The following is a 10,438-nucleotide window of genomic DNA, read 5'->3' as shown; positions in this document are numbered from 1 at the left end:
TTTGCGTTCCCTGTCTTCGTGTGCGTGTGCGTCTTTGGCCTCGGCCGCATCATGCACCAGGTGGGCTACACGACGGGCTACGGCGGCCACGGCGCCGGCTTTGGCCTGAGCCTCGTTGCGCAAGTGACGCTCGAAGGCCTCCTCGCGCTCGTCTTCTTGAAGGGCCAGAAGCTCCTCTAGGCGCCATGGTGATGGACATGTAGTTGTAGTGTATGCAGACGAATCACTTGACGTTGCTTGCATCAACTTAAAGTTTGCTTTGCGCCAACGACGTCAGCTGACGACGCTGGTTCGCCTAACCCCTCCCATTCAGCTCTCCCATTCAGGTGTAGCCAGCACAGTTTCATTCATTGGTTCTGTGTCGGACGTTCGGCCTGACGATCGTACCACTACCAATCTGAGCACATCCGCCTGTCTTCGTAAATCAGGATCACTGCGTAGCCCGGGGTACGTGTACTAGTACCTTGTGGGTTGGTGCCATTCACCATACTACTGTACTAGTAGTATGTTGCGTGTTCTATCGCGTCGGTGTAGAAACCCGCTCCAGTGCTGTATACCCGGTACTCTAGTACGCTGGTTGGTGCGTACGGTATGGCCTCGTCAGATTTGTACCCCGGGGCACTGCGAACGCTGCTGAAAGATCGCAACATTCCACATTTGGCACATGAGTGGTCGACCGCTGGGCCCGAACGGGCTGCCCGTCATGCGCGTGGCCAAGCCGCAGCTCTTTGTGACCGCCATCTTGGTCGTCGTGCCTGCGCTTCTGGGCTTTTGCATTGCGTACTACGGCGTCTACAGTCGAGGCGCTCTCGCTGCGTATGAGACGCGCATTGCGGCGCTCGTCGCGACGGACTTGCACTGGGCCTGCGCGGCCGTCGTCGTCTTTGGCCGGCTCGTCGCGTTTGTCAACGGCTACCCGATGGCGCACAAGGGTCGCATTGTCTTGCCCTTCTCGGGCAACCTGCGCGTGAACCCGTTCTACTACAAGGCGGTCGGGAAGGACGCGCCCGAGAACCTGGTTGGACTTATCGAAGACGGCGCGGTTGGCGCCTACAACCGCGCGAACCGGTCGCTGCACCACATGATCGAGAACAACGGCGCCGTCCTCGCGTCCATCTTTCTCGGTGCGCGCATCTTCCCGTACGAGGTATTTGTGACGATCGCAACGTACGGCCTCGGTCGCGTCCTCCACCAAGTGGGCTACACATGGGGCTTTGGTGGCCACGCAATCGGCTTTTACATTGCAACGCTCGCTGGCAACACACTCGAGGCGCTCCACCTCATCATTGCGCTCAAGGCGTGGGGTCTCATGTAACGATTATGAATGCAAGCACGACGTTTCCTGCTGTCTTGGCTGCAGAAAAGACGCTCGTCGTTTGAAGCGCACACTGTGCGTGGGCACCTACTTGTTTGAACCGTCGTCGTTGTCGTCGTTGTTGTTGTCGTTGTTGTTGTTGTTGCGCCGCTTGCGGAACCAAAGGAACGCACCGGCGATCGGCACCGCGATCGCAACACCAATAGCAGCCACCGCAATGCCGCCACCGACTCCGAGACCCGCTGCACCAATCGACTGAAGCACGGCGACGGTCGAGCCCGCTGCTACACCGCCACCGTTGGCCACAGCTGCCGCCGACATCATGCCGGCAGCAGTGCTGCCCGCGACAATACCGCCCGAGGTGAACCCGAGGCCCGCCACGACAGCCGTGGTCGCCACCGGAGCAGCGACCGCGCCAGCGACTGCGGCACCACCGAGGACCAATTTCGCGTTCGGTTGGTTGTTTGCGATAGCATCCTTTTCGATTTCCTGGAGAAGCTCCTGCACGATGGACTGGAGCTCTGGAGAGACACTGTCGCCGAACAGAGGGTCGCTGCTTCTCGCTTGCAGCTGCTCCCAGCGCGCCTTGCACGTCGCCGCGTCAGTCGTCGCGGGCCACGCCGCGAGCTTGATCAAGCTCACTGCGACGTCGGCCCACTTGGCCATGGTATCGTTGACGGATGTCGCACGCCACGGCTTGGCATTCTTCATGCTCTCACAGAGTTGGAGATCGTCGCAGTACTTGCTCATGGTTGGTCTGTTGGTCAAATGTCAAATCGAAAAATGCTTGCTCTGCATTTCTCCCCACACTTGATAAAAATGACTGAATCCTCAGGAGCAGACTTGATAAAAATGAGTTGACTATCGGCCGACAGAGATACTTCGACTCAGAGCAGCTTTGTCATTTCCCAGCTCAGTATGGAAGCGACGCGTCGATAGTGAAGGGACGAAGCAGGCGACAAAGCTTCAGAAAGTAACATTGGTAGCACAAGTGTTCCTTAAGAGGAGCAGTGCAACTAGGTACAGTGGCGATTGACCGACCGATTTTTTGTCGAAAATGGCGCCTCACTTAAAATGATATTTTTCGGCAACCAATGCAGCTACAGTATTGGACATCTGAGGGCATCACGACGAAGAAGAAGGCCCGCTCTGTATTTTAGAGCTCTGGCCTTCGCGCTGTCGCGTGATTCTTGATTTGTGGGGAATTTAAATGTCGACGCATGGCGAAAGCGTCAGAATTAGCTGTTTCGATTGTCGTGTACGTTCTATTTGTTAGACACAGTAACTCGTGACCAACTTTTTTTCTTCCGTGGCCGCGCGGCGGCAGCGTGTAGCTCTTCGCACGTGTGCCATGTCGAGATGCGGACGCGCTTGCGCTCACGCACCTTCGGTGCCGAAGGCTTCGGAGGTAGAACCAATACCTCAGTGCGGCTGAAGTCTTGTACCTTGATCCATGCCTCGATGTCGAGGGTCGACCGCACGCCGTTGACCTTCTGCTTCTCCACGTGTTTGTCCATGGCCACGAGAGACAGCGGCCAGGCGCCGCACGTCTCGAAGCCGTTTTCAGCCGCCGTTTTCTTCGGTGCACGTCCCGCCACGTACTTCTTCCGGGCGCCGACCTTGCCAACAACGATGGCGCCCGTTTCCTTCTTCATCTTGATGTAGCGCTTGAGCTGGGTGAGGCCCATGGGTGAGCTGCGCTCAATTGCGGCAATCTTCTCTTTGCCGACAAGGTGGCGGTCAACCGCGGCAATGATGTCTTCGAGTGCGTGAAGCATGTTGAGCTACTATGAGGCTGGCGATCTCACTCGGTCAGCTCTCGCAGTCATTTGCCAAAGGCTCGCGCCCCAGCCTCCTCCTGCTCGAGCCCGCAACTTCAAGCGGGAAATTATTATTCTACTGTTCAGTAATATTATTGCTGATCAAAAGCACTGCAGGCTTATTATTTTGGTGGCTTCTTTATTAATACAATCATGATTATTATTGCAGCCAATGAATGACCGCTACTCCCATTTACAGCGGGTTCATTGGCCAAAAATCGACATCGGTCGGTCATTAGAATCGGTCGGTCATTCGCCAGTGGCGCTCCATCTCACCAATGCGCTCAATGGCTCAAGACGTGGGGTCTCATGAAACTAGTACGGATGCAATAACCGTGTCTACATGTGTTGTGTTAAAATTGCATACTGCACTTACTACGAGACAGCTAAAAGCTATACATATCACTCTACATTTTACCGACTGTACGAGTCATGAGTGTGGCGACAGCCCCAAGGTGGGTCTTCCAACATGTTGGCTGTAGCGAGCCGCGGCAAAAGGTTTTGCTGTACTCGTTGTTTAGAGGGGGCACTAAGTGGAGCTACTTGCTCGAACCATCCGTGTCGTCGTCGTTGTTGTTGCGAGAGTTACGGTACCAGAGAAACGCCCCAGCGAACGGCACCGCGAGTGCAGCACCAGCTACAGCCACCGCAGCGCCGCCGGCGACTCCGAGACCCGCGGCACCAACCGACTGAAGCACGGCGACGGTCGAGCCCGCCGCGACACTGCCGCCGTTGGCCACAGCTGCCGCCGACATCATGCCGGCAGCAGTGCTGCCCGCAGCAATACCGCCCGATGTGAACCCGAGGCCCGCCACGACAGCCGTAGTCGCCACCGGAGCAGCGACCGCGCCAGCGACCGCAGCACCACCGAGGACCAATTTCGCGTTTGGTTGGTTGCTTGGGCCACGTTTCGTTTCCATTTGCCGGACAAGGTCCCGCACGATGGCCTGGAGCTCTGGGGAGACGTCATTGCCAAACGATGGGTCGTTGCTGTGCGTTCGAAGCTTCTCCCAGCGAGCTTCGCATGCCGTCGCGGTCATCTTGACGGGGTACGCAGCGTAGTCAGTCATGATCTTGGCGACCTGTTGCCACTTGGTCAGGACGTCATCGTCGGACGTCGCACGCCACGGCTTGACGACCTGCATGCACTCGCAGAGCGTGAGGTCGTCGCGGTCCTTGGGGTGGTCTTCCTTGTTCATGGCACTTGGTCTTTCCAGCAACTGACGAAATGGCAAAGGGTCGTCGATTTCACTGGCTTCATCTTTACCCCCCACATGATACACGCCCGATGGCCGTGCCACGTGGCGACGGTTGGCACGACCAATCAAAACCCACCATGCGCGATCCTGCTTCACCACCAGGTCCCTCGTTAGTAGAACACAATTTGGTCCATATCTCTCGGTAGAAGAGCACCATATTTTTTCGGTCATGCCCTGCACGATCAAGATCCGGCTCGTCGAGGCCCGGGGGCTCCCGGTGGCCGACCGCGCGACCAAGGTCGCCGACGCGTATGTGGACATCACCTTCGCGTCGTTCGAGGCCCGGTCGAGCGTCTCGCGCAAGTCGCTGACGCCCCGCTGGGACGAGGAGTTCCGCTTCGACGTGGCCGACGATGCGGTCCTCCAGAGCCAGCCCATCATGTTCAAGGTCATGGACCACGACGTGTACACGACGGATGCGACGATCGGCGCCGTGTACGTGGACCTCAACTGCATCCTCATGAAGGACGGCTGCTCCGTGCAAGGCTGGTACCCGATCTACGACACGCTTCTCGGCGTGCGCGGTGAGCTGAGCCTCGTGATCCGCCTCCACTACTTTGGCGACATCAACCCGTTCCGCGAGAGCAGCGCGGGCGTCCAGTTCTTCTCACTCTCGACGCTCGACCCGGATATCTTTACGATGCACAAGACGCTCGGCTTTGTCGAGGAGCTCGTCGTGCACGCCGACCCCGAGTACTCGTGGAGCGACAGCTTTCGCACGTCACGCAAGAGCAACGAGTACCGGCAAATGCTGCTCTACAAGCTCTCGTCCCAAGTCTCGACCATGGTACGCTATCTAGACGAGGCTTCTCTGCTCATGCAAGCGATTGCGTAGGTCGGGAAGAAGGCCATGGAGCTCGGCGGCAACGCTGTCCTCGGCTACCGCCAGTTCTTTGACGTCGAAGGCGACAGTGGCATGGTCGCGCGCGCGTGCGGCACGGCGTGCTTCATCTTGCCGACCGAGAAGAACCCGCCGCCGCCGCCGGACGGACCGACCGTCGTCGCCACGTCGTCGCAGTCGAGTCTTGGCTTGGGCACGATCGAGCACGACGTCGATGTGCTCCTCTCGGGTCTCTATGGAAAGCGATCGCTCAACAACGACGACGCGCAAACGCCAAGCCTCGAGTCGACATCGGGCCCGGCGGCGTCGCCGTCACTCGCGGCCATCGAACCTGCGTCCTCGTCGCCGCGTCTACCGACCATTAGCCTACGCAAAGCGTTTTGGAAGACGAAGAAGGACAACTTTGAGCTCGGCGCGCACGACGTACGCCTCCTACTTGAGCACACTTGGATGAGAGCCATATCATGCGAGTAGGAGGTCCAACTCTGGACGATCAAGTCGTTTACGCCCGACGCTCGCTTGCGCTTTGGCGGGATCGTCACGGCGCGATCCGTCAAGTTTCTCGGTCGCATGGCCACCAAGCTCGTGGACCAAGAGACACGGGACTCGTGGTGGATGGAGCTCCGGGAAGAGGTCCTTTTCTCTTCAATGCAACGAGCGCCGTGACGAAAGCTTGTGTTGTAGGTCCGGTCGCACGCGCAGTCGCTGCAGTGCTCGCACGTCGTCGGGTACATCGAGTCGTGCACGATCCATGACGACGTTTGCGTTCTTTCGGCCACGTACTACTCCATCTTTTGTCGCATCGACTTCATTTTATTCCTTTTCAAACGCTAGCGGCACCGCCGCGGTGGTCAAGTACGGTCCGAAGCGTCACCGTGGGCTCCTCAAGGCATCGACAGACGAGCTCAGCGACCAGTCGCCGTCCCTTCGCCCGTCCGATCCCTCTTCCTCTGCCATATGAATGACGCGTGTGGTAGGACGCCGGCCCCGCGCCGCCGTGGCAACGCACCGTCGATCCAAGACTCGCCGTGCTTTGTGTGCCACATTCCGTACTCGCGCTCGCTCGCGCCCTTCTCCAAGTATGTGTCCGTGCTGCCAGCGCTGTCCTGTATGGATCAATCGGATTCTAGCATGCGCATGGTGCGCTGCGGCATCTGCGGTCGCAAGTGGGTCCCCGAAATGCTCTTTTCGTCCACCGAGCCGCCCAGTGGCATGGCGCTCACCGGGTCCGGTGCGTTTATCCAAGCCCGTGTCTGCCGGTACAGCCCTCCTTTCCATCGTATACGCCTAAGAACACATGTGGTAGGCAGCGTCGTCGCGGCGCGGGCGACGTGAACGCAACGATCGTCTCGGAAGCGCTTCCGTTCCTCGAGTACGAGCTCCATCGCCAGGTGTGCTTTGCATTTTTTGCATTTTTTGCATTATTTGCATTTTTGCATTTTCAACAATTTAAACCATGTTGCTGTCTAGCTCATGGCCAAGATGCGTGTGCTTGGCGTCAACTCGCTCTTTGGCTTCGAGTCCCAAGTGCAGGTATGGACATTCGTCGGCGTCGCGATGATTATTGCTCTGCGGGATAGATTAGCGGCTCGTTTGTCATTGGCATCATCACGGGCACGGGCATGTACCTCCCGGCGCTGCCGCTGCCGCAAGTGCTGCGCATTACGCGCAACATTGACGTACATACACGACGACGATGACATTCAACCCACGTTTTTTGTGGTTTTTGTAGGTCAAAGACGACGAAGACCGCCGCCTTGTGCAGCTGCAGTCGCAGATTGAGCGCCTCAGCAACCAAAACCGCGCCGCCGTACGAGCTTCTTGTAGGGATCGGGGAATGAGAGAAATTGCGTTCGATTAGATGAAGAAGGATGCAGTGGGCACGATCGCCCCCGAGTTTGCGACGTGGAAGCAGCGCCCGCTCTTTGAAGACGACGCGCCGGTCAAGCGTCGATCGCGCAAGGGCCGCGCCATGCGTCTTTCGCGCGGCGACTCGGAGGCCGACCCGTCGGTCCTGCGCAAGACGCCGCAGTCGAGCAACGTGAGCCTCGACGAGAGCAACGGCCTCGACGACGACAAGGACAACAAGTCGTCGTCGTCGTCGTCGTCGTCCGACTCGGAGGAAGACTTTAACCCGGACGGCTTTAGGTACGTCTCGCATTCCGCTGTTGCAATCGTCTCGAAGCATTATGCTCGGTTGTAGCGATACCAAGCACCCGTTCGTCCTTGAGATTGATGACGAGACGGACGAAGACTTGATGTCGGTCTTGCTCGAGCAGCCGCTGCCCGAAGGCGTCTCGATCTACAACACGGACCGGCTTCCCGGCGCGTCGTCGCCCGGGCGCAACATCCACCTCTTCCTCTCCATGAAGCGCGTCGAGTGGGACGAGGAGCACATGCGGGACACGCGCCTCAACGTGCTTTTTTCCCAAGTGTTTAAAAACCTCTTTGCGAGGTCGGCGTCCTTGCTGCCTTGCGCTGTCTCAGCACATGTATGGTGTAGCATCCTCTTCAAGCTCCGAGCGTTTGCGCCGTGCGTCGTCTGCGGCCTCAAGACCCGCGTCGCCCTCGCAGGCGAGAACATTGTACGCACGTTTCTACGCCTGCGTCCATCGACTCATTTTTTTTCCGGTGGCCGTAGATTGAGGTCGTTCTCATGGGCATGGCGATGCTCGATGGGCATGAAAACTCGTGTGACGACGACGTGGTCATCCAGAGCCTCAACTTTCCCGTGCCCGAGGACGACGAAGATGCGTTCCATGCGGCCAGCGACGGCAACAACGACGACGAGAACGAATCGGACGAGACGGCGCGCCGGGCGCTGCGTCTTCAGATCCAGCAGCACCGCCCATCGTCGTCGTTCATCTCGGTCGGGTCGCCGACAGGCCGTCCAATGAGCCCGCTCTCGAATGCGCATCCCAACCCGTTCCACCAGAGCTCGAGTGCGCGCGAGTGGATTGAGCTCACGCCGCTTTCGTATGTGCCCGGTTCCAAGATCCTCCGGTAAGACTCGATCTGCTTTCTTCCTATCGTGGCCTATCCAACACCGGTGTAGCTATCTCGGACGCATCACGCTGCACTTTATCAAGGAGAGCTGGACCGTCCGCGAGCTTGGTGGCCTCGGCGCCTTCTTCCACCTCTTCCTCAGCGAAGCCATCGCTGTTGTCCGTGCGCATGTCCGTGCGCTCGGTGGCAATGCGATGCTGAGCTTCCGCCTCGTGCCGATCGAGTCGAGCCAGCTCTACCGCAACCAAGTCTACAACATGATCTCCGTGACGGGGTACAAAATCGCGCCACTTTCACTCGTCTCATGTTCTGTGTAGGGACGCGGTGCTTCTTGAGCGTGACCAGAGTCCGCTGCCGGTCGGATGGTACACCAACCAAGCGTCGCGGGCCCACCCGCACCTCGAATTCATCGCGAAACTCGACGCGCGCAACCACGGGGCATAGGAGACAACTACATGTCTTTAAACCATTGCAGACACCTTGAAGCTCCGTATCATTCTGGGGCAACAATGCACTGGATCAAGAAGCTACCGACGACCGTTGGCGCCATAAACTGGGCGACGAGCGCCTCCACGTAGCTCAGCGCGACCAGCGTCTTGGCACTCACGTCGACCATGTGGTCGAACGACGCGGCCACAAGCGCATCGACGTACGGTTGCAGCATCGTCTCGGTCGTCGTCGGTGCAGTGAGGACACCGCAGGTGACGTGCACGCGCGGCAAGTACAGGTCTTGGTTGGCGACCAACTGCTGCAGTGCTGCACTGGTACGCAGCACGGAACGCGACAGGACGAGGCGTACAAAGAGCTGGAGGTGGCCGAGGTGCGAGTTGAGATCGTGCACATGGCCGGACGCCTCGAGGTCGGCTAGGTATGGCACGGGGTTGGCCAAGGCGATGGCGAGGAATCGGACTTCGTCGGCGTCCGTCCAGACGTTGACCGAGACCGACGGCGTCGTTGTGACCACGCAATGGAACCAGAACGGCGGCAAGTAGAGCGTCTCGCCGGGTGCGAGTGCGACGTCAAGCATCGTCTCTTCCACGTCAGCAAAGGCGGGAAAGGCTGCGCGTAGCTTGTGACGTGGCAGCGTTAAATCGAGCTGCGACTGCCGGTGGTTCGGGTGGAGGCGCGAAAAGAGGTACAAGGACGCGTGGGCGCTGGGTGGGAAGAGGAGAAAGCGCTTGTAGCCGACGACCTGGTGGAAGAGGTTGTGGGTGGCGTCGTAGTGCAAGTTTGCGACGACGCGCGGCCCGCCGAGCCAGAGCTTGACCATGACCGAGGAGGCTGCGTCCGGCGCGACGAGGCCAGCCAGTGGCACGTCCCGCACCAAGTCGGGCGCAAGACGGTGCAGCTCGTCGTTGAGGTAGTAGCTGCCATCGGCGCCGTCAAGAAGAGCCAGAACGTCCTGCCGCGCATGGGTCTGTGTCTGGGATGTGGGCGGAAAGCGCTGCGCGAGCTCCAAATTCGGATCGTAGTGGCGAAAGACGCCCGACGGCGCGTATTGCATCTGCACGGACGCGGGAAGCCGCGACACGACGTGCGCGAGCGTCCAGTGCGATGTGTTCCAGCGCGTACTTGTGGGCGACCCGACGAGCCGCACGGGCTGGCGCGCTGTCTGGAGCCGCGCCAAGGTCGTGGCATCCCAACCTTCGTACGCCGGAAGCGTCGGCTGGATGCTCATGTACGCCATGTAGCCAACGATCGAGGCGGCAATCCACAACGACCTGTGCAGCATGCGTCTCGGTCGCTAATGCAGAATGGCTAGTGCCTTCCCGAATGCAGTCGAGCCGGTCGACAATCGGCCAAGCGCACCGACCGCCGTTTCCCACGCGCCTTGGCCTTGGTCGTGCTCGTCATCGTTGGACGCCATGGCTCCGTGGCACGCGAAAGCGTCGAAGAAGAGCTCGAAGAAGCTGGTCGCGGCAGAAGAAGCAGGGACCAAGTGCTCCGATCCTTCCATGCAAGCCGGTGCTGCCACGTGTTTTGGCGCAAATTTCAATCAAGTCCCATCGACGCCACCGAAGCTGGCACCGGCGGGCATCGACAACCATCGACGACGATCGTCGTCGTCGATCACCGGTGGCTGCGTCGTTGCCATCAACGATGGCGTCGGTGACCATCAGCAACCGCCTGTCTATAAATAGTCCAAGCTTCGACCTTCGCTTTGTGGATGGCTTCGAAATTCGGCCGATAAACCGCC

At 59.1% G+C, this 10,438-nt stretch overlaps 6 protein-coding genes across 6 annotated transcripts; 2 read left to right on the top strand and 4 right to left on the bottom strand.

Moving 5' to 3' along the window:
• Positions 1-661: 661 nt before the first annotated feature.
• SPRG_13704 (hypothetical protein) lies at positions 662-1,347 on the top strand. Its single transcript, XM_012352556.1, has one exon. The coding sequence runs from the start codon at positions 665-667 to the stop codon at positions 1,313-1,315; it is 651 nt and encodes a 216-aa protein (XP_012207946.1). The 5' UTR covers positions 662-664; the 3' UTR covers positions 1,316-1,347.
• On the bottom strand, positions 1,289-2,093 carry SPRG_13703 (hypothetical protein). Its single transcript, XM_012352555.1, has one exon. The coding sequence runs from the start codon at positions 2,063-2,065 to the stop codon at positions 1,403-1,405; it is 663 nt and encodes a 220-aa protein (XP_012207945.1). The 5' UTR covers positions 2,066-2,093; the 3' UTR covers positions 1,289-1,402.
• Positions 2,094-2,313: 220 nt separating this feature from the next.
• SPRG_13702 (hypothetical protein) lies at positions 2,314-3,093 on the bottom strand (the record flags this gene model as incomplete). The annotated part of the gene is made up of 2 exons (XM_012352554.1): positions 2,314-2,331; positions 2,761-3,093. 2 exons carry the CDS (start codon positions 3,091-3,093, stop codon positions 2,314-2,316), a joined length of 351 nt encoding a protein of 116 aa, XP_012207944.1.
• Positions 3,094-3,606: 513 nt separating this feature from the next.
• SPRG_13701 (hypothetical protein) lies at positions 3,607-4,391 on the bottom strand. The gene has a single exon (XM_012352553.1). The coding sequence runs from the start codon at positions 4,332-4,334 to the stop codon at positions 3,675-3,677; it is 660 nt and encodes a 219-aa protein (XP_012207943.1). The 5' UTR covers positions 4,335-4,391; the 3' UTR covers positions 3,607-3,674.
• Positions 4,392-4,559: 168 nt separating this feature from the next.
• On the top strand, positions 4,560-8,728 carry SPRG_13700 (hypothetical protein). The gene is made up of 17 exons (XM_012352552.1): positions 4,560-5,181; positions 5,230-5,658; positions 5,710-5,868; positions 5,920-6,014; positions 6,070-6,168; positions 6,213-6,314; positions 6,366-6,494; positions 6,542-6,626; positions 6,706-6,768; positions 6,816-6,914; positions 6,968-7,045; positions 7,097-7,383; positions 7,439-7,690; positions 7,739-7,820; positions 7,877-8,238; positions 8,291-8,515; positions 8,559-8,728. Exons 1-17 carry the CDS (start codon positions 4,564-4,566, stop codon positions 8,683-8,685), a joined length of 3,291 nt encoding a protein of 1,096 aa, XP_012207942.1. The 5' UTR covers positions 4,560-4,563; the 3' UTR covers positions 8,686-8,728.
• SPRG_13699 (hypothetical protein) lies at positions 8,716-9,973 on the bottom strand (the record flags this gene model as incomplete). The annotated part of the gene is made up of 1 exon (XM_012352551.1): positions 8,716-9,973. The coding sequence occupies one exon, from the start codon at positions 9,971-9,973 to the stop codon at positions 8,735-8,737; it is 1,239 nt and encodes a 412-aa protein (XP_012207941.1). The 3' UTR covers positions 8,716-8,734.
• Positions 9,974-10,438: the final 465 nt, after the last annotated feature.

The sequence above is a fragment of the Saprolegnia parasitica genome (genome assembly GCF_000151545.1).
Source record: "Saprolegnia parasitica CBS 223.65 unplaced genomic scaffold supercont2.101, whole genome shotgun sequence".
NCBI classification, from domain to species: domain Eukaryota; phylum Oomycota; class Saprolegniomycetes; order Saprolegniales; family Saprolegniaceae; genus Saprolegnia; species Saprolegnia parasitica.
Note: the sequence above shows the minus strand (reverse complement) of the source record. Positions and strands in the feature narration are given on the sequence as shown.